Genomic DNA, 18399 nt, shown 5'->3' with positions numbered 1-18399 from the left:
TGTGAATGGTTGTCTGTCTCTATGTTAGCCCTGCGATGGACTGGAGACCTGTCCAGGGTGTACCCCTGCCTCTCGCCCGATGACAGCTGGGATAGGCTCCAGCAGACCCCCGCGACCCTTAACAGGACTAACCGGGTATAGAAGATGAATGAATGTTCCAGTGTCTTTGTTCCTGAGATCAGTCTTTGTTATAATGTGAGTATTAATCTCATTAACAGATTAAAACATCTCTACAAATTAAACCTGACAACACACTGATGATCTGAATGAAGATCAGATGAACTGCTGAGAATTATAGATGATCAGATATCTATAATAATGTTCTGTACCATCTTTATGATGCTCCTATGGTTTCCTCTCTGATTCAGGGACACGACAGTTCAGTTAACTCACGCTTCAACAGGTGCCTCCATTTATTTGGTCCCAGTCTGGTGAATTTTAGAGGAAAGTAAAACTCCAGATCATTCTCTGAACCTTTACTGAACACTTAACACTTACTGTTTACTTGACCAAGCTTCATTATTACTGCAGGTTATTCCAATAAACTGACCAATGGAAAGAACCACATGTGTTGATTTGTTGACTCTAGATGCAGGACGACAAAAGAAAAAGACCAAGAGGAGAGTAAAGAGTGTGGAGGTTTAATTCTTAAACAGATTTTAAACATATTTAACAAACTATATTGAACATACAACATCTTTAAGAATCTACATGACATTCTTTAAAAGCATGATCTTCGTCCCTTAAGGTCTGAAGGTTTGTAAATCTCTGTGAATATGACTTGCCTCAGTTTTCCTTCTTCTTTTCCAGTGTTTACATGGAGCCTCTCAGCCTTAAAGAAGAAGGCCACATTAGCCAGTCTGGTTCTCTGATAACTACATTTATTTGAATGAAACCACTCAGGCTTACATGTTGGGACTGTGTTTAAAACCTTCACACTGATGATTTTCAATAAATTAAACAAAGATACAAAACATTTTCAAAACTGTCAGCTCAGGCCGAACAAGGAAGTCTCAGGTGTCTGATTTTCCTTAAATGCATCAGTTCCCAGACGATATGTTGGATCACCAACAGTCTCTTCACTTGCTGAGCACATCGGGAGAATCCAGCCAGAATCCGCCCTGCTGAAGTGCCCCTGAGCAGAACGCAGCCAGCTGGACCTCTGGAGAGGACAAGATGGCGTCCGTCAGTGCAGGATGAGTTTGAGCAGCCGATGGACGGATGGTCAGCTTCAGAGGAAGGAGGTGAAGACCTTCATCTCTGCTTCAGCGCTGGTAGGAGGAGGAGAGGAGGATTTGACCTTCGACCCGCTGCGCTTCCTCCTGGCCCTGCGGTTCTTAAACCACACCTGGAAACAAGAAAGAGACAGAGAGAGAGATTTAGTGTTATGATGGTGAAGCAGGGACTTTAAATAAGATCAGAAATAATAAGAAAAATAAGAAATAAGCAGATTGAACATGTTGTAAAAATGGCTCCTTGACTGGTTTGGTCTCGTGTGTAAAACTGAAGTCTTGTCTAATTTACAGGTTTGATACTAAAACGTTGTAAAGAAACAAAGCTCACTGAGAATCTGTGCGTAAAATGCAGTTTGGAAACATTTACGCACAACGTGGAGCCTTTTACGCACGTTAATAACCACCACTCTGTTTGTCTCTCTGCAGCTTATTGATCATCTCGGACTCACCCTGACGGTCTCCTCGCTCAGCCCGGTGCTCCTCGCCACCTCAGCGCGCGCCTCCACCGCCGGGTAGTCGGTGAGCTCGAACAGAGCCTCCAGCTGTTTGGTCTGAGTGTCGGTGAACACCGTCCTCATCCGGGCCTTCTGGCGCGTCTGCGACGGGGCCTGGTGGAAACTGTTGTACCCCGCCATGGACTGAGCATCTGGTAAAATAAAAAAGACAACAGGAAACATTTAGAGGGATGAGAAACAACAGCTGATGCTGAAAGTTGTGGTTTGACCAGAGAGGTTTAAGTTTTAAATGTGGACATACCTGCAGAGTCGTGGCTGAAGTGCATGTAAACTCCAGAGTTTGGATAAATCCCGGTGAAGTCTGTGTGATACGGGTTAAACGCGTCACCGAAGCTCAGCCCTCGGTACTGCACGCAGCCCGACACAAACACAGGGACCGGGACCGGGACCGGGACTGGTGCGGGAGCCCTGAAGCTCCCCGAGTCCAGACAGAACCCGTAGGGGATCCCCCGCAGATATCCATCAGAGGAAAACTCCTGCGGCTTGTGTCCAATCTGAGGAGAGAGGATGCGCTCGATGCTGAAGTCTGAAACTCTGCTTCCCTCCATGCTGCTGCTGCTGCTGCTGTGACCTCTGAGCTCTGGAGGTCCAACAGTGTCCAGTTTTTAAACCGAACCAAACACCTGAGACATGTTTAATATGTTAATGAGGCTCATTGAAGTCAGGGTTTGATGGTGGAGCTTCAGTCAGACATGAAGAGGAATCTGGACTTTGATTTGACCCTGAGGGATGATGTGATGATGGGACTCAATATGCAAACACTTTGACTCAACTGGCTTCATTTAGTTGGTCCATTTAATCTCCTTTTGAGGTTTTAAGTTTCACTCTGACTTCAAACATCTGAATGAATCCTCTTGTTGTTCTAGTTTCTGAGCCATGGACAGAATTTACTGATTTAAAAAAAACTTTAGATTTAAAATCTACTTGGACCTGGTCATTCATTTCAATATGCAGCTTTATCTTTGGATCTTATGTGGATTAAAATGTGATTAAAAGTCAGTTTAAAGCTTTAGTCTTTATGATGTCTTAATTTTACAAATCATAAAAAATGTGGAAAACAGACAGAATAACACAGAATAAACATTTAAAGTGTGAATTAGGTTTTGAATCTTAATTACCTGACAAAATAAACTATTAATTTTACTTTTCTGTATAATTAGATCTAAAATAAAACTTTAATTACATCATTAAATATCCTACAATTAATATTTTATAAACATACAGTTCAGTTAAGTCAGTGAGTCAATGCCAGCACGTTCCTCTTTAATATTTATTTTCATTGTGGTATTTTTTATTTTTTCTGAATTAAATATTTCTTGTTTAGTTTCAAACTTTTTATTTTATTTTTATTTGTACCTGCAGTAGAAATGCTTCTGGCCACCAGGTGGCGCCACACTCCACTGTATCGCTCAGAGAAATGAAACGTTACTAATAAAAACCTTCCTTTAAAACACAGACAGAAATCTCAACATGTTGAATTATATATAAATATATAAATAGAAGTAGTCCATGATTATAATGAAAGATCTGAACCATTTAAAACTCTCCAGGTTGTTTGATCTGATCCAGAGGATCTTTGTCTGAACACATCAAAGACTCAACGAGCTTTTCTCACGTTTCTTTTCCAGATGGATTATTTTCAACAGATCAGAGGAAACTTGACAGGAACTAACATATATAAATATAAATATATATAATTAGTACTTCACTGGCACATTTAATATGTCAGAGTGTCACAGTTTCAGGTTACGAATACATAAGTACATTCGTTTCCATGAAGGTTCTGATGTTCTTTACAGAATCACAACCAGACACAGAAACACACAAACTGACTTAATATCTGACTCTGAGTTTGTTCTTAGAGTCTCTGAGCACGACGACGGTCAGATGTGTTTAATTAAGGAGACGGCAGCAGGACAGACGACGGCGTTCTTCTGTATAAAACGTTTTCTCCAAAGTCCTTTTACTAAAAACCTGGACTCTGATTTAGTTCCACCTCCTCCAGAAAAGGCTCCTGCAGTAGAAAAAGGCCCCAGGAACTTTTATCTTCTATCCAAAGATTAAACAATCACAACAAGTTCTTGAGACCTTCCAAAAGCTTTGCCTGAAAACATTTAGTTTTTTTTTGAGAGAATTAAACTGTTCCCCTTGTTAATATCTGTGTTAAAGTTCCCACCTCTCCGTGGATTGGCTGAATCAGATGTCTCTCCAGAGGACATCCCGTCGACTCTTGTCCACGCTGACGACAGAGACCAAGACACAGCGCTGATGGACTTTTTTAATTATTGAATCATAGCTTGTTCCAAAACACGGATCATCTCCTCAAACCATAAACTCCATCCTCCACAACGATCATCCAGTTAAATGATCAACCCTAACCCCTAACCCTCTCTGAACATTATTTAGATTAGAATACATTCACTAGTGTACCTAATGAAGTGGCCAGGACAAGGAGTGGATGTTAATACAGAGCTAGTCTCTTGTGTTGGTCTAAGTGTTACTGAAAAACACAGTTTAATAAATAAAATAAAATATAAGGAAGGCAAATGGGACATGTACACACTTGCCAGTTTATTAGGTACACTATTGAAAACATTTGTACCACTTCTGACATATCTCTACACTTGTTTATTTGTTTTTATGATAAAATACTGATGTTTGTTTCCTCTATTTCCTAAAATAACTACCCTGGCCAGTTCATTAGGTACACTAGTCTCCATGAAGGTCTTAGTGTTCAGCTTTAGTTTTTAATAACTGACAGAGATGCTGATTCAAACATGTTCCATCTCCTCAGATCACAGCCTCCATCCTCCACAGTCTTCATCCAGGTGAATCAGCACCGTTCTGGACATTATTTAGATTAGCATGACTTCACTGGTGTACCTAATGAAGTGGACAATGAGGGTGAATCATCCTCAGGTGTCAGATCCTGACAGATCCTCCTCATCTGTGTTATGAAGGAAGAGTCGACTCTGTCTGATCTGATCGATCGTCAGCAGCTGAACCTCGTTAACACTCTGGAGATTAAAGAGACATCATCACACGTTCAGGAGGACGTGATGGATTAGATCATTTCATTTTAATCTCACATATAAATATATGCTCCGTCCAGATCTGAGACGTCCACGGATTATTTGATTTATTTGATTTATTTTTATTTTCCCGCTCCGTCTGAAGGATTTTACATCAGACTCTCTGCCTCGTGTCTCGGCATGAATCAGCAGAAAGACTGAGTCTAGACACCGGCCTCTCTCGCTCTCTATGTCTCTCTCTCTCTCTCTCTCTCTCTCTCTCTCTCTCTCCCTCTGTCTCTCTGTCTCTCTCTCGCTCTCTCTCTGTGTCTCTCTCTCTGTCTGGCTTGTAGCTGATTAGTAATCAGGGCGGGAGTTCAGTCTCAGGGCTCTCTGGGCATGTCTCAATCCTCCTCTGGCTTTGTTTTTTGGCAGCTCTTCATCCAGTCCTACATCTCTCTGTGTGGGCAGAGCTTCCATACTCCTGTCCACTGCGTGTCTCCTGGCAGGGTGTCAGTATTGTGTCTTTAAACACTTCCCTGTCTCTTGGCTGAGTGTCAGAGCTCTGTCTACCGGCCTGTAGGCTGCTGCTGCTGGAGCGGCTCAGCCTCATTCCTGTTCTGGAGTTGACTCTCTTTGGGTTGAGATTCAATACTGTCCTGAGTGAGTTTGGGTCCCATTCAGACATTGAGTTGACTTACGTTCATGTGTTCACCCCTGGTGTTAATCAAAAGAGTAGATCCTGGTAAAGATAAAAGGTATTCCTAACAAATCTCAGCTCTTCAGAGAGCTCCTTTTAGAGGTTTAGGAGTTTCTGGAGCAAACATTGGAGCCAAATCTACGTCTTAAACACTTTTATTCTCATTGACCAGTTGATCCAGAAGCAAACACTGTTCCTCTGTCCAGTTGGGTTTCCTACTTCTTTCTTCTCCATTGATGTTCGGTTTGTGGAAGATGTGAACACCAACCATCACTGCTTCTTCTAGGCTGGTTATCAATCACAGAAACTGATGAAAGCTGAGACATTTTACCCTCGTTAATACCAGCTCTCACCAATGAACCTAACCAGCATGTCTTTGGACAGTGAGAGGAAGCTGGAGAACCTGGAGAGAACCCACGCAGACACAGGGAGAACATGCAAACTACACACAGAAAGGAACCAGTCGACCTGGATTAGAACCCAGAACCTTCTGGGTGTGAGACTCTTTATCTGATGATAAAGAGAATAAAGAGTCCATGCTTTCCCTCGTGAAGACGTCACAACCAGGATATGAACATGGGTTTTTCCTTGTTGTTCTGTCTTGGATGTTGCTGAGTTTCAGTTTTTCAGTCTTGTTCTCTGTCCTGTGTCTTCTCTGTCTCCTAGCTCCTCACCTCTAGATGTTTTCCTCTAGTTCCTGAGAATCTTTCTTCTTCTTCTCCAGCTTAATTTGCTTTTGTTGGGGTCGTTGGGTTCACCTCGTTGCAACTCTTTCATTGTTCTACGTTCTGTGGATTGCCTTTTATTCAGACTCTGTTGGATTTACTCTGTGTTCTTTAGTTGTTTGCTCTTTTTGTTTGATTTGGATTCTATTTTATTTTCTGCACACAACACATTTCATCTTATTACATTATCTCTTTATTTCTCTTCTTCTGTTCTGATTGATGGGTGGACAGATGGTGTATTATTTAAAGTTGGGGCATTTAAAAGCCTTAAAGGATTAAATTCATATTTTCTATATTTTAGTATTTCAGTCTGGCTGCAGTTCGTGGTAGTGGCCAGCAGGAGGCGGTGCAGACAGACAGCTGGTAGAAACCATTATGTAACGTTTCCCTGTCTTCTCCATGTTTCACATCCTTCTTATTGATGGACTCTTCCCACCTGTGTTCACCTTTTAAAATATCTAAACACAACATAAATGATAACGGAGACGTGTTCAGACTCAGAGCCTCCGTCCTGCTGCTCTGGTCCTACACCTGAGGCCATGCAGACGTCTGTGTCTGGAACAATCTGATTTCTCTTCAGGCATGCTTGATATTTTTCTGCCCCTTGTTCTAAGACCTCGGATAGATCTGCCTGTCTTCACTCCCTCTGATGAATGAATGAATGAATGAATGAATGCATGAATGAATGCTCAGACTGGATGAGACCAGAGCAGCCTCTGGAGACAGTTTAGCAGTTTCAGATATGATTTTCTGTCTTTGATTGGATGAAGCTTTGAAATGAACCCTGAAAATAAGATTTAAAAAATAAAAACCCAAAGTGCTGGAAATGTGGAAAACAAATAAATGGATCACAATGATGCTGTAGAAATATTAAAACTCATCTAGAGGTGAGTTGGTAAACTGCTCGGTGATCTCGTGTTAGTAGAGAGGCCTCTGAGGGCTTTAAACTACAGCAGTGGTGATGAGCTGAGTCTGGATTTGTGTTTTAGGTTTTACCTGCTCTTGACTGTGCATCAGACACTTGGCTCCTCCCATCATGGCTACACCTGTGATAGGGTCTGGCTTCTTGTGTTCCTGCCCCAAAGCTTTTGATTTACTGGTCAACTTTTGCTCATGAACTTCAGGTAGAAGAATGGCATCATCACATCAAATGAAGCTCGTCTGATGGAGGTCTGGCTTCTGAATTAGAGACAAGGTGTGGAGCTGGGGCTAGAGCCCAGCTGAGGTGGAGGATTCCCCCCTTTAGAGGCTGAGAGGAGAGACCGTGAGCTACAACTAGAATACTCTGGAGGCGTAACATATCTCCCAGGGATCCACCAGGAAGAACTGGAATGTGTTGCTAAGGAGACTGCTGCTGGAATTCACTGCTTAGCCTGATGCTACTACGAACCGAGATGAATGGATGAATGGATGAGAGAGGAAGATCTGAGCCAGAAGGGAAAGACAGATTTTGTGAATGAAACGTCAGATAAGTTCTAAACTAGACGTTATTTATTATGAAATTTAAGGGAAGTTGTTGGGACCTAAACCCACAACTAGAAATTAAATTCACTATCCAAATAAATAGGCTCCTGCGTCTCTTGGTGCTGGATGTTTGAATGTTCTTGATGAATGAATGCATCATGACCCACTGGACACTCTGGTGTCTCACTGTGTCTTCAGATGAGGGTTTAAAACCTGAAGCTTTAGTTTCTGCAGGCGACGCTCGTGCACGGTGAAATAACACGACTATAAACAAAGTGTGACCCTTTGTGTCACTGCTCTCTTCTTCTTCTTCTTCTTCTTCTTCGTGTGTCGGATAAACGGGACCGACGCTCCCACGCGCTGTCGTTAGAAAGGTCAGAACAGATGTAGCAGGAAAGGTCAGGACATGCAGACGGATCCTCACACACAATTAAAAGGACTTTCCACTGAAGTGATGCACTGACTACAACACACTGATGGAAACCTTTAACCCTAAAACCAAGTCTGGACCACATGAGACCACAGGGGTCTGTGCTTTTTATTTGGCATTTCAAGTTTAAAAACCGGAAACATTGTTAGATTTTTATTTTTAAATCCAAAAACTAAAAACAGAGCGTTAATCTGAGTCTTCGTGTTGTTTCTCCTGAGGTGATTTCTTGTCCTCGAATCTCCATGGTGACCACTGGTCCAGGTCTCTCTGGTCCATGAAGTAGTCTCCATGGTGACCACTGGTCCAGGTCTCTCTGGTCCAGGAAGTAGTCTCCATGGTGACCACTGGTCCAGGTCTCTCTGGTCCATGAAGTAGTCTCCATGGTCACTACTGGTTCAGGTCTCTCTGGTCCAGGAAGCAGTCTCCATGGTGACCACTGGTCCAGGTCTCTCTAGTCCATGGATCATTGTGTTCAGCTCTAAATAAACCTGGTTCTTCTCCAGATTCAGAGATAAATTCAGATGACCAGATACCTTGAGTCAGAAAGTCTAAACTTACATCTGAATATTGTTCCATAGTCCATGCTCCGTTTAGACCAACAGAAAAGATTTGAAATCACCGACAGAAACTACTTCTTCTTCTTCTTCCGTCATAGTTTTCTCTGTTTCTGTTTCCATAGATTAAAGGAACAAAGGGTCATTTACTTGTTTAGCATCTTTAGTTTTTGCTTTTTAAAATGAAAATCAGATAAACTCTTAAACCAAAAAGTACACAGAGCCACATCATTAGTATTCTGCAAGAGAGAAAAGTGTCTCATTAAAACTAAACTTTTACTCTTTGACTTTCTTTTATTTGTTTGTTCAGCAGCAGAGGGATCACGTCTCTTCCTCACAGCTCTCCCTCCCTCCCATCGACCTCCTCACCTTTCCACCTCGCTGCCCCTACAGCCTTTTGTTCTCTAAACCGACCAATGACACGTCCGCTCCCGGCCTCTCGGTCAATCACGGCTTCTGTTGTGATGCAAACCAGCCAATCGGAGCGCTGCAGGCACGAACCAATCAGCTCCAGCTCCACCCACACGGCCGCACAATGTGCAGCTCCTATAGAAGAGAAGATTTAGACAAAGAAAGGAGTGGAGCTCAGCTGGTGTGTTCTTGGTTTCGTCACGTTGTGGAGCAAGAAAAAAAAAATCCATCTATGAATGAGAGACTTGTCTCTTCGGTTTCTTTTGAACTTGTTTCCACATGGTGACCTCTCTCAGGGCGGATCCTGCAACAGATTCAAAGTAAAACTGTGACAACTTCATATACTGCATGTCATCCATCCCATCATCCTCCTGCATACAGACCCGTCATGTAACAGGGTCAGTGTGCAGCAGCACCTTTAATTTGCCGCCAAAGATTTTTATTTGTGATCACGAGCAGTCAGAAAAGAGCCATGAACAAAAAATAAAAAACCAAACTAATTGCAGAGATGCAGACGTGACCAGACAGGACCTCAGTGTTTGCAGAAACATGGTGGATCATGTGCAACGTAAGATCTCAGATAAACTTTATAATTATTATTATAAATGAGCTTCATATAGAACATGTTTCTAATATGATAATAAAAATCATAACGCCAGACGAAACCTTGCACACTGCATGCAATCGGTTTTATTCTAAAAAAAAACATGCACATTATGAGACAAAGTAGAGCTGTCAACTTCATCCTCTTGAATATAGAGAAATAAAATAAAATAAAAAAGCACCAAGAACAAGTTTTGTTAGCTTCCAGGTTTATTTCAGGATGTCAGAGTTTAATGTGCAGCTACTAATGTCTGATAAATACTGACTTTACTTACTAATCCAAATCCAAACCTGCCTTCTATCAGTTAAACCAAACCCAGGGAGAAGAACATATGGTTGTTCATTTGCCCCGCCCACTGAGGTCTCTCTCGGCCAATAGTTTAACGTCTGCCTCCAGAGCAGAGCGCGATGCTAACATCTCTGTGGCCTCAGCTCAGTGAACCGTGCAGAACGTCTTCATGCAGCCGCCGTCACAGCTCCGTCAGATAATCCTCTGCAGCTCCTCAGCGTCTCCAAACGCTTCCACTTCCTCCGTGACCACTTCAGTCCTCCGGGTTAATCTGCAGCGGAGGAGAAAAGATAGCACTCCAAGACAGAAGCGTGCCCAGCTCGGCTGCTCGGCCTCTCAGACCCCAGCGAGGTTAATCAACCGATGAAAACGCCACATGCACCATCTCAGAACGCTTTCAGGGTCTGTGCTGTGGAGGACAAAACCAGAGTGAAGCTAATGAGCCAGTGGAGCCTTCTGAGGAACACGTCGACTTAACGCCCTGGTTACCGAGACCCAGCTGAGTTTAATCAGCATCAATGGCATGCAAACACTATTACCCCCTACAGCTGAATAAACTTCAGTCTCTTGTAGATAAAAAAAATGAGGAGATCTCTGAAAGACTTGGAGACGTTCCAGATATTACAGCTGATTCAGTGGAAACGTTCCCCAAAATTGCAAGTTTACATGCATCCTACAAACTGGTTTGTTTAATAGAAATACACAGAGGATGGGGCGCTTACTCATAGGAGGAACATCCACGTCCATCTTTGAAACCTCCAGAATCTATGAAGATGGAAGTTTGTCTTCTGGATCTTTGGGCCATGAAGTGGAGGTGATCTTCTGTTCCCTGCACCGCTGGTTTCAGCTGGATCAGCAATACAGCTTCTCAGGTGTCCCATATGGTCTAGCGGTCAGGATTCCTGGTTTTCACCCAGGCGGCCCGGGTTCAACTCCCGGTATGGGAACTTGTCTTTGTTCAGTCCCTGGACTTAAAAGCATGGAGTCTTGTAAATGCATTGCTCTGTTGGGAGCTGATTATGCTCCAGCAAAGACCTGCCACTAAATTAATTAAAATGTCCTTTCTGTTGTATTAATATTTATCTGTTCTATTCTTTATTGTGGACAGCAAAGGGAGAGTCTCATTTTACAGGTAAACATGTTTCCTCGTTGTGCACACGACAATAAACACTTTGAATATTGCAGCTTTAAAACTTTATTTGAGTTCAGAGAAACGTTCTGCCAAACAACATCACGTGATTCAGTATTTTAAGGTTAAAGCAGCTTCTACGAACAGGAAAGACTGCAAAGGTAAAAATATGAAAATATAGATTGTCTGGGTTCTTTTTATGTCATTTAAAGACTTTATTAGATCACAAACGGAGAATCTGAAACACGATTCATGAATCATTATCTCCTCAGCTCAACGGCCCCCACCCTGAGTGATCATCCAATAGCTGATGTTGACTCGTCACGGGTCAAAATTCACGTCTGCTGAGTTTGGAGTTTGGTGTAAAACCTGGAGCAGGGACCAAGCAGCCGTCCATCTAAACTCAGCAGCTGCTCGGCTCGTGCCGATCGTAGCTCATTGTCTTGGTGGGATTGTCTCGGCTGCTTCAGAAGCAGCATCTTATGTAATTTCCCGCTAAACCTCTTTTTGAAATACATGCGCTCCTTATGTAACTGTCCTACAGCACCAGGCCTCATTTACATTTACACCGTGCAGAGATCCCATCTACATTTATGCAAATGAGCATCCAAGCCGGCGTGCAGACACAGCATTGATCTGTTGTGTCTGTTGTCTCTACTCTAACAAACAAACTGAACATCTGACTTATGAATGGTGGCTGTGGCTCCAGAGAACCGTCTGATCCTGACGCCTGGTTATAGGACTGGGATGAAGCTTTAAATCCTGTTGGTCTGCGTCTCATTGAACCCATGAAGCCTTAAAGTCTCGTCATTCTAGCCGTTTTGGATTTGAATGCATGTCCTCTGACTGATTTGACCCCTTATGCGTTTTGTTTCTCCTCCTGCAGGTCGTCATGGACGGAGAGAAGGTCTTTATTACATCTGGCAGCATCTGGAAGCTGCTCAACATCTGTGAGGACCAGACTTCTTCTTGTGGCTGAAGACATTTCTTCATGAGGCTGCAGAATGATTTAAATCTTGATGGACATTCAACAGAACTCAACTGTTTGTCGTGGTTGCTCCTGGAAGATGCCTCCTCACCACGTTAAAGATGTATTTGATTCAACTTTTGTTATTTGAGGCTGTTTTCACACCTAACACCCACACTCCACCAGAGAATGAGCTAAACTTCAGCCCAAACGCTAAATTCTGCCTCTTGTTCTGCACGGCCTTGTCTGATAAACCAAACGTCTCTATCTTTGGCTCCGACTCTTCATTTAATGAATCTGGAAAACTGAGTAAAGTAAACAGAGTAAGCGCCATCAAACCTCTCTGAACACACAGACTGTTGATTCTGGGTCCAATAAATAAAGCAGATGCCATGTTGTTGTTTTAAATAAAAGTTGTCATCTGTGATTTATAATATTTAAATAGAGATTAAACACAAATGCACAAATATTAGGAGAGACAAAGCTACAACCTCTAAAATATGTAATCCAATAACTGCAGTTCCTCTATCGACCACTAGAGGCTCCAGCAGTGAGTTACTCCATGCTGAAAACATTTACAGCAGAGATAAAGATGTTTACAGCCTGGTACAAAGACAGCTCTGGGCTCTAAACCTGTTTAAATGATATCAAATGATACCCTGTAAGGAAGTTCTGCAGAATTAGGGACGTGGCTTCTTGCACGGACAAGATGGAGACGGACAGAGACGCTGCCACGCTGAGCCTCCAAAACAGGATGGGGGAGGGTTCATCTTCAGATACAGTCAATGAGAGCGACATGTAATGAAGTGAAGTGTCCATAAGTGCCTTGGATGTCCAGTCAATGTCGCTGGATGACTAAAGGACAATGAAACAGAATCAGTTAAACTGTGTGTCTGCATTCAGGTGGATGGGTGAAGGTTTTATCGTGTGTTCATTTCACTTTTAAATAATATTTTAACATGAATCCTGATTGTTTCCCTGCAGATTTGTTTTGAATAAAGTTCATAATTAACCAGATGCATGATTTGAAAGTTTGGGGAAGTTTTGAGAATGACACAAGTATTGGTTTTAACAAGGTCTGCTGCTTCAGTGTTTTTAGATCTTTTTGTCAGATGCTGCTACGGTCTACTGAAGTATAATCACAAGCAGTTCATTAGTGTCAAAGGCTTTTATTGACAATCATATTAAGTTTATGCAAAGAGTCAATATTTGCAGTGTTGATCCTTCTTTTCAAGACCTCTGCACCTTGGCCTGCTGTCCATTAACTTGTGGTCCACATCCAGACTGATGGCAGCCTGTTCTTATATAATCAATGATTGGAGTTTGTCAGAATTTGTGGGTTTTTGTTCGTCCACCCGCCTCTTGAGGATTGACCACAGGTTCTCAATGGGATTATGGTCTGGGGAGTTTCCTGGCCATGGACCCAACATTTCAATGTCTTGTTGCCCGAGCAACTTAGTTATCACTTCTACCTTATGGCAAGTTGCTCCATCGTCCTGTAAAAGGCATTGTTCTCCACCAAACTGTTCTTAGACGGCTGAGAGGATGTTTTGGTACCATTCTTTATTCATGGCTGTGTTAGTGAGCCCCCGCCCTTGACTGAGAAGCATCTCCACACATGATTGCTCACCTTTTCTTCTCTGGACAGGCTTTTTTTCCAGATGCCCCAAACAATGGGAGAGACAATGACTTTACTTTAACCCTAACCTGCCTGTAGCTACTCCTGAGCAACCGCGGCACAGGTGGTGCCCCGACCCCTCAGCTGAATCAACTGTAGGAGACGGTCCTGGCGCTGCTGGGCTTTCTTGGGGCGTCCTGAAAACCTTCTTCACAACGACTGAACCTCTCTCCCTGAAGTTCTTGATGATCTGATAAACAGTTGATTTAGATGTAATCATAGCAGCAGCAGTATCCTTGCCTGTGAAGCTCTTTTTGTGCAAAGCAACAATGACTTCACGTGTTTCCTTGCAGGTGACCATAGTTAACAAAGAAGAACAATGATTTAAAGCAACACCCTCCTTTTAAAGCTTCCAGTCTGGAACACAGAGATCTCCAGCCTTGTCCTCGTCAGCACTCTCACCTGTAATTGCAGTTCATCTGATCACTCTTTTATCTGGAGTATGACAAATTACCATCCTAAACAAAGAGGCAGCAGCCTTTGTGAAAATTAATATTTGAGTCATTCTCAAAACCTTTGGCTGTGGTCGTTCAGTTCAAAATGAATCCAGACAGTCCTGGTGAGGGAGGTGGAGTTTTATTTGTTTGTGGTTTGATGTCAGGTCAATAAAGCTGAGTCATGCTTTCTACTTTCTTTAAAAGTATATAAGAGGATGAGAGTGATTATTAAGAAACCGATTAAATAAATGAATGAAGTAAAAGTTCATAAAGAAAGTAAAAGTGTTAAGTTGTGAACTGGAGGAGGAGGAGGAGGAGGAGGAGGAGGTGTTTAGAGGTGAGACGTGTTGAGGTGCAGGTGATCAACTGCAGGTGCGTGTATGTGTACAGGTTCACAGGGGGCGGGGCTTGTGAGCTACCTGCAGCAGGTAGGCTCGGGTTACCTCCAGCTCGTTTCTTCCTGCTGCTGCTGAAAACCAGAGCTCTCACGTCTGCTGATGACTTTTACCTCATCAGCTGATTCCAAACCTCACCTGAATCCCTGGGAGTCTGTTTGAGAGCTCATTTATTTTTATTATTTTTTGTTTCCTCCACGTCGGACGTTGCTTCCACGTTTCCTGGGATGAGCTCATCCACCGGCGGGTGAGTTAAACACATTTAATTCATTTAACTCCGCCGCCTCTTTTCTCCGTCAACGTTTCCTTTCTGCTTTTTTGCCTCGTGTAGTTTGTTGTTCGTCAGTTTCGGGTGTTTTCTCCACCGATACTCTCTGAGTGTGTTATTGTGAACCTCGTGTTGTTTTCCGGAAACATGCAGATAATGTGGGACTGTGTGCGGAGGATAATTCATACGTGTGCGGCTTTAAGAACCGGTTTCTGTGTGTGTTTGTGTTTGCGCGCACACGCGTGTGTGTGTGTGTGTGTGCGTGGGTGAGAGAGGGAGAGTCTTTTATTGACTGAGAGGTGTATCCAGTGTCCTCTGTGCCCTCAGGACACGAGTTTACCTGAGTGTGTGTGTGTTTGGCGAGCAAATGTCCCTCTGTTGCCATGGTTACAGCGACAGATATAATCCATGGGGTCAGTTTAAAATATTAATCTTAAAAATAATGAATGAATGTCAGAACACGTCTGAGTCTCTGGAGATGAAACAACACTGCATCATTCCAGCATCAGAACCTCATCCCTCCATCAAACATGGGGGTGCTAATGTCCTGGTTTGGGCCTGTTCTGCTGCATCTGGACCAGGACGGCTTGTCATCATTGATGGACCAATGAATTGTGAATTCTACCAGTGAACTCTAAAAGAAAATGTCAGGACATCTGTCCATGAGCTGAATGTGAAGAGAAACTGGGTCACGCAGCAAGACAACGAGAACCAAGAACACAAGTGGTTCTACAAAAGAACGGTTAAAGAAGAACAAGATGAATGTTTAGGAACGGCCAAGTCAAAGTCCTGACCTTAATCCAGTAGAAATGTTGTGGAAGGACCTGAAGCAAGCAGTTGATGTGAGGAAACCCACCAACATCTCAGAACTGAAGTGGTTCTGTTCTGAGGAATGGGCTAAAATCTGCTGAGAAATATATAGAAATTCTGAAGGAGCAGCCGCTTTAAAGCTGAACCGTAAATTATTAATCAAATATCTGTGTTATCTACATTCAGGGACGCTGCTCTCCTTTGACTGCTCTGTTGTTGTGATTCATATTATCAACTTAAATCTCTTCCTGTCATCATCGGTTAATTATTACTGAACAACAAGAGCAGGAATTTATCAAGATGCCAACAATACAACGTATAAAGAACATGGATTATTTGCTCTTTAAAACACACAAATGAACCTGAATCAGGTTAATTATTAAGATTAAAATGAGTTTTATTTCCCTGTAATCCAAATATTTATTTTTCAGTCTCCTTAAACATTCAGACCTGACACGGCCTCATGACGTCGTCGTTAGTTTCTCGTGGCTGGTTAGGTCATGGTATGTAAAGTATTATCATAGCTATTGTTTGAGGCTTTAACTCCAGCTCATCTCACGCAGAGCCGATGCAGGTCTGTTTTCTCTGAGCCATGATGGTGAAACACTTCCTCCTCCTCCTCCTTCACCCAGTGACGGTAGAACAACACTCAGGCCGGTCTGGTTTGATCCACGGCCACGCCTCAACCTCAACCTCAGAAAAACCCATTAAACGTGTCTGTCTGAGGCTATGGTGTCTGCTGACATCTCCCAACAAACAGACTCTAATCCCTGTGATTTAAACTGATCCGCATTGTAAAACAAAACAAAGACAAACAATAGAAACGTGCGACATTCTTCACGTGATCAGGTCCTCTGTAAGAGAACGACGAGCTACAATTAAAAACGGCAACAGGAAAAAAAAAAAATGGTTTAAGCTTGAAATCTACAGAATAAAGGTTTGTAAACCTGAACCTGAGCTCTGAAGTTTTGCGTGATGTTTTTTGAAAGTTTCCCAGTTCATTAATTTGCTCTCTTGAAAAGTTCTAAAAAAACCTCACATCAGGTCCTCTTCTTTTTTCCTTACATGTGCTTCCCCTTGGCTCTATCTTTAACAAACATCCAATATCACTGCTATGTGGACGACACACAGTTCTACCTACTGTTTAAACCAGACTGCGCCAGCTCACTTCAAAACCTCTTTGATTGTCTTAATGACATCAAATGCTGGGTGGCTAAAAACGTCCTTGGGTTAAATGATGACAAGACTGAGGTAATCATATTTGGCCCTTTCAGCTCCGTCAGTAATTTAAACATCTCATTTTGGTCCCTGTTTGTGAACCTGCACTCAGAAGTTAAAAATCTTGGTGATTTCTTGGATTCCTCTCTGAAATTTAACAGACAAGTCAACTGTGAGGTGAAAGGAAGTTTTTATCAGCTCAGAGTCATCACCAAATTGAAGCTGTTTTTATCTCTGAAGGACCTGGAAACGGTTATCCATGCTCTTATAACCTCCTGGCTTGACTACCGCAACTCCTTATACACAGGACTGACCCATTCCACCCTTTCTAGGCTGTAACTAGTGCAGAATGCAGCTGCAACGCTGTTAACTGGCACAAAGAAACATAACCACATCACTCCTGTTTTGGCCCAACTGCATTGGCTTTTTAAAATCTTACTCATTGTTTTTAAAGCCCTAAATGGTTTAGCTCCACAATACATCTCCGACATGGTAATTCCATATTCAGCCTCTAGGTCACTAACCCTAACCCTCGCCTTAAATCTAAAGGTGACCGGGCTTATTAAGTTTCTGCTCCAAAACTCTGGAATAGTCCTCCATCCCACATTAAGTGCTACCTCTTTCCTCTTTCTTTTAGTTCGGTCTGACGTTGCCCTTTGGCTAATTCTGTCTGGTCCACTTTAAACTGACTTTTATTGTCCTATTGTACTTTACCCACTCTCTTACCGTACTTTTATTATTTAGGCTTTGGTTTGGAGCTTCATTGTTATTGTATTATACGGTGCATTACTGTTCCTCTGTATTTTTGGGTTTCACTTGTATGGAGGCAGATGTTTTTATCTGCTCTGACTGGAAAGCACTCTGGGTCAACTTCTGTTGTTTTTAAATGTGCTATAAAAATAAAGTGACATGGCTTGGAGCTTGTAGTTTCTGAGCTTTACAGGACAGAGGTCTGCTAATATTTAAAGAGAAATCAAACGTTCTCGATGACATTTGTGCAGACAAACTACAAACAGCTTTTCATGGTTCTGATCCATTAATTACTCTTGCTTGTCTTGCAGTGTTAATCTTGGGTCTGGATCTTTTTCCCAGTTGTTCTTTGCTCTGGTCGTGTCCCGTATGGACTCTGATTGGAGGGTTACAGTGTCCCTGACACCTGGGTGATGTCACTGAGCTCAGGTGAGACTGACCTGCAGCTGTCACACTGTAACTGTGTCACAGATCACATGTCTGCCGTGAGCTGGTTAGAGTTACTGAAGAGGTGGTGGTGGTGGTGTTGGGAAATCACTTTGACCCCGTTCCCACCTGGAACTACAATAACCGCCTCTGTGCACCGACAACACCGTCTTGATTCTGACCTGGTGTTCAGAATGAACGTCACGTCGGTGCTGCAGGCTGTTGATCGGCGCACGTGTTGCACAGAAAGACGAAGCTTCTTCTTCTTTATCATCTTTTTATTGCTGCACGTCCTCAGTTCAGTGGCACACATTTACAGCTCAGCCCGAGACTACCGTCCTTCTTAAAGGGGCAGCGCTGTTTTTTCTTCTTCGAGTAATAAAA

At 42.8% G+C, this 18399-nt stretch overlaps 3 protein-coding genes across 3 annotated transcripts in view; 2 read left to right on the top strand and 1 right to left on the bottom strand.

The window, feature by feature from the left end:
- Positions 1-1124: 1124 nt before the first annotated feature.
- Positions 1125-2631, bottom strand: dharma. The gene is made up of 2 exons (XM_084558837.1): positions 1981-2631; positions 1125-1891 (listed from the first exon to the last, which is right to left on the bottom strand). The coding sequence occupies exons 1-2, from the start codon at positions 2296-2298 to the stop codon at positions 1670-1672; spliced, it is 540 nt and encodes a 179-aa protein (XP_084414963.1). The 5' UTR covers positions 2299-2631; the 3' UTR covers positions 1125-1669.
- Positions 2632-5088: 2457 nt separating this feature from the next.
- Positions 5089-18399, top strand: part of capns1b (calpain, small subunit 1 b) — a 118761-nt gene continuing 105450 nt past the window's right edge. Inside the window, exon 1 of the mRNA XM_084559376.1 lies at positions 5089-5095. The gene's annotated coding sequence lies outside the window, so the exon portion shown is untranslated. The remainder of the gene's footprint in view (positions 5096-18399) is intronic.
- LOC311498629 (uncharacterized protein) overlaps positions 14597-18399 on the top strand; it is a 31401-nt gene continuing 27598 nt past the window's right edge. The window contains exon 1 of the mRNA XM_084559294.1: positions 14597-14790. The gene's annotated coding sequence lies outside the window, so the exon portion shown is untranslated. The remainder of the gene's footprint in view (positions 14791-18399) is intronic.

This window comes from Chelon labrosus (assembly GCF_963514085.1).
Source record: "Chelon labrosus genome assembly, chromosome: 13".
Classification (NCBI taxonomy): domain Eukaryota; kingdom Metazoa; phylum Chordata; class Actinopteri; order Mugiliformes; family Mugilidae; genus Chelon; species Chelon labrosus.
The sequence above is the reverse complement of the archived record's forward strand: the minus strand, read 5'-3'. Positions and strand labels throughout refer to the sequence as shown.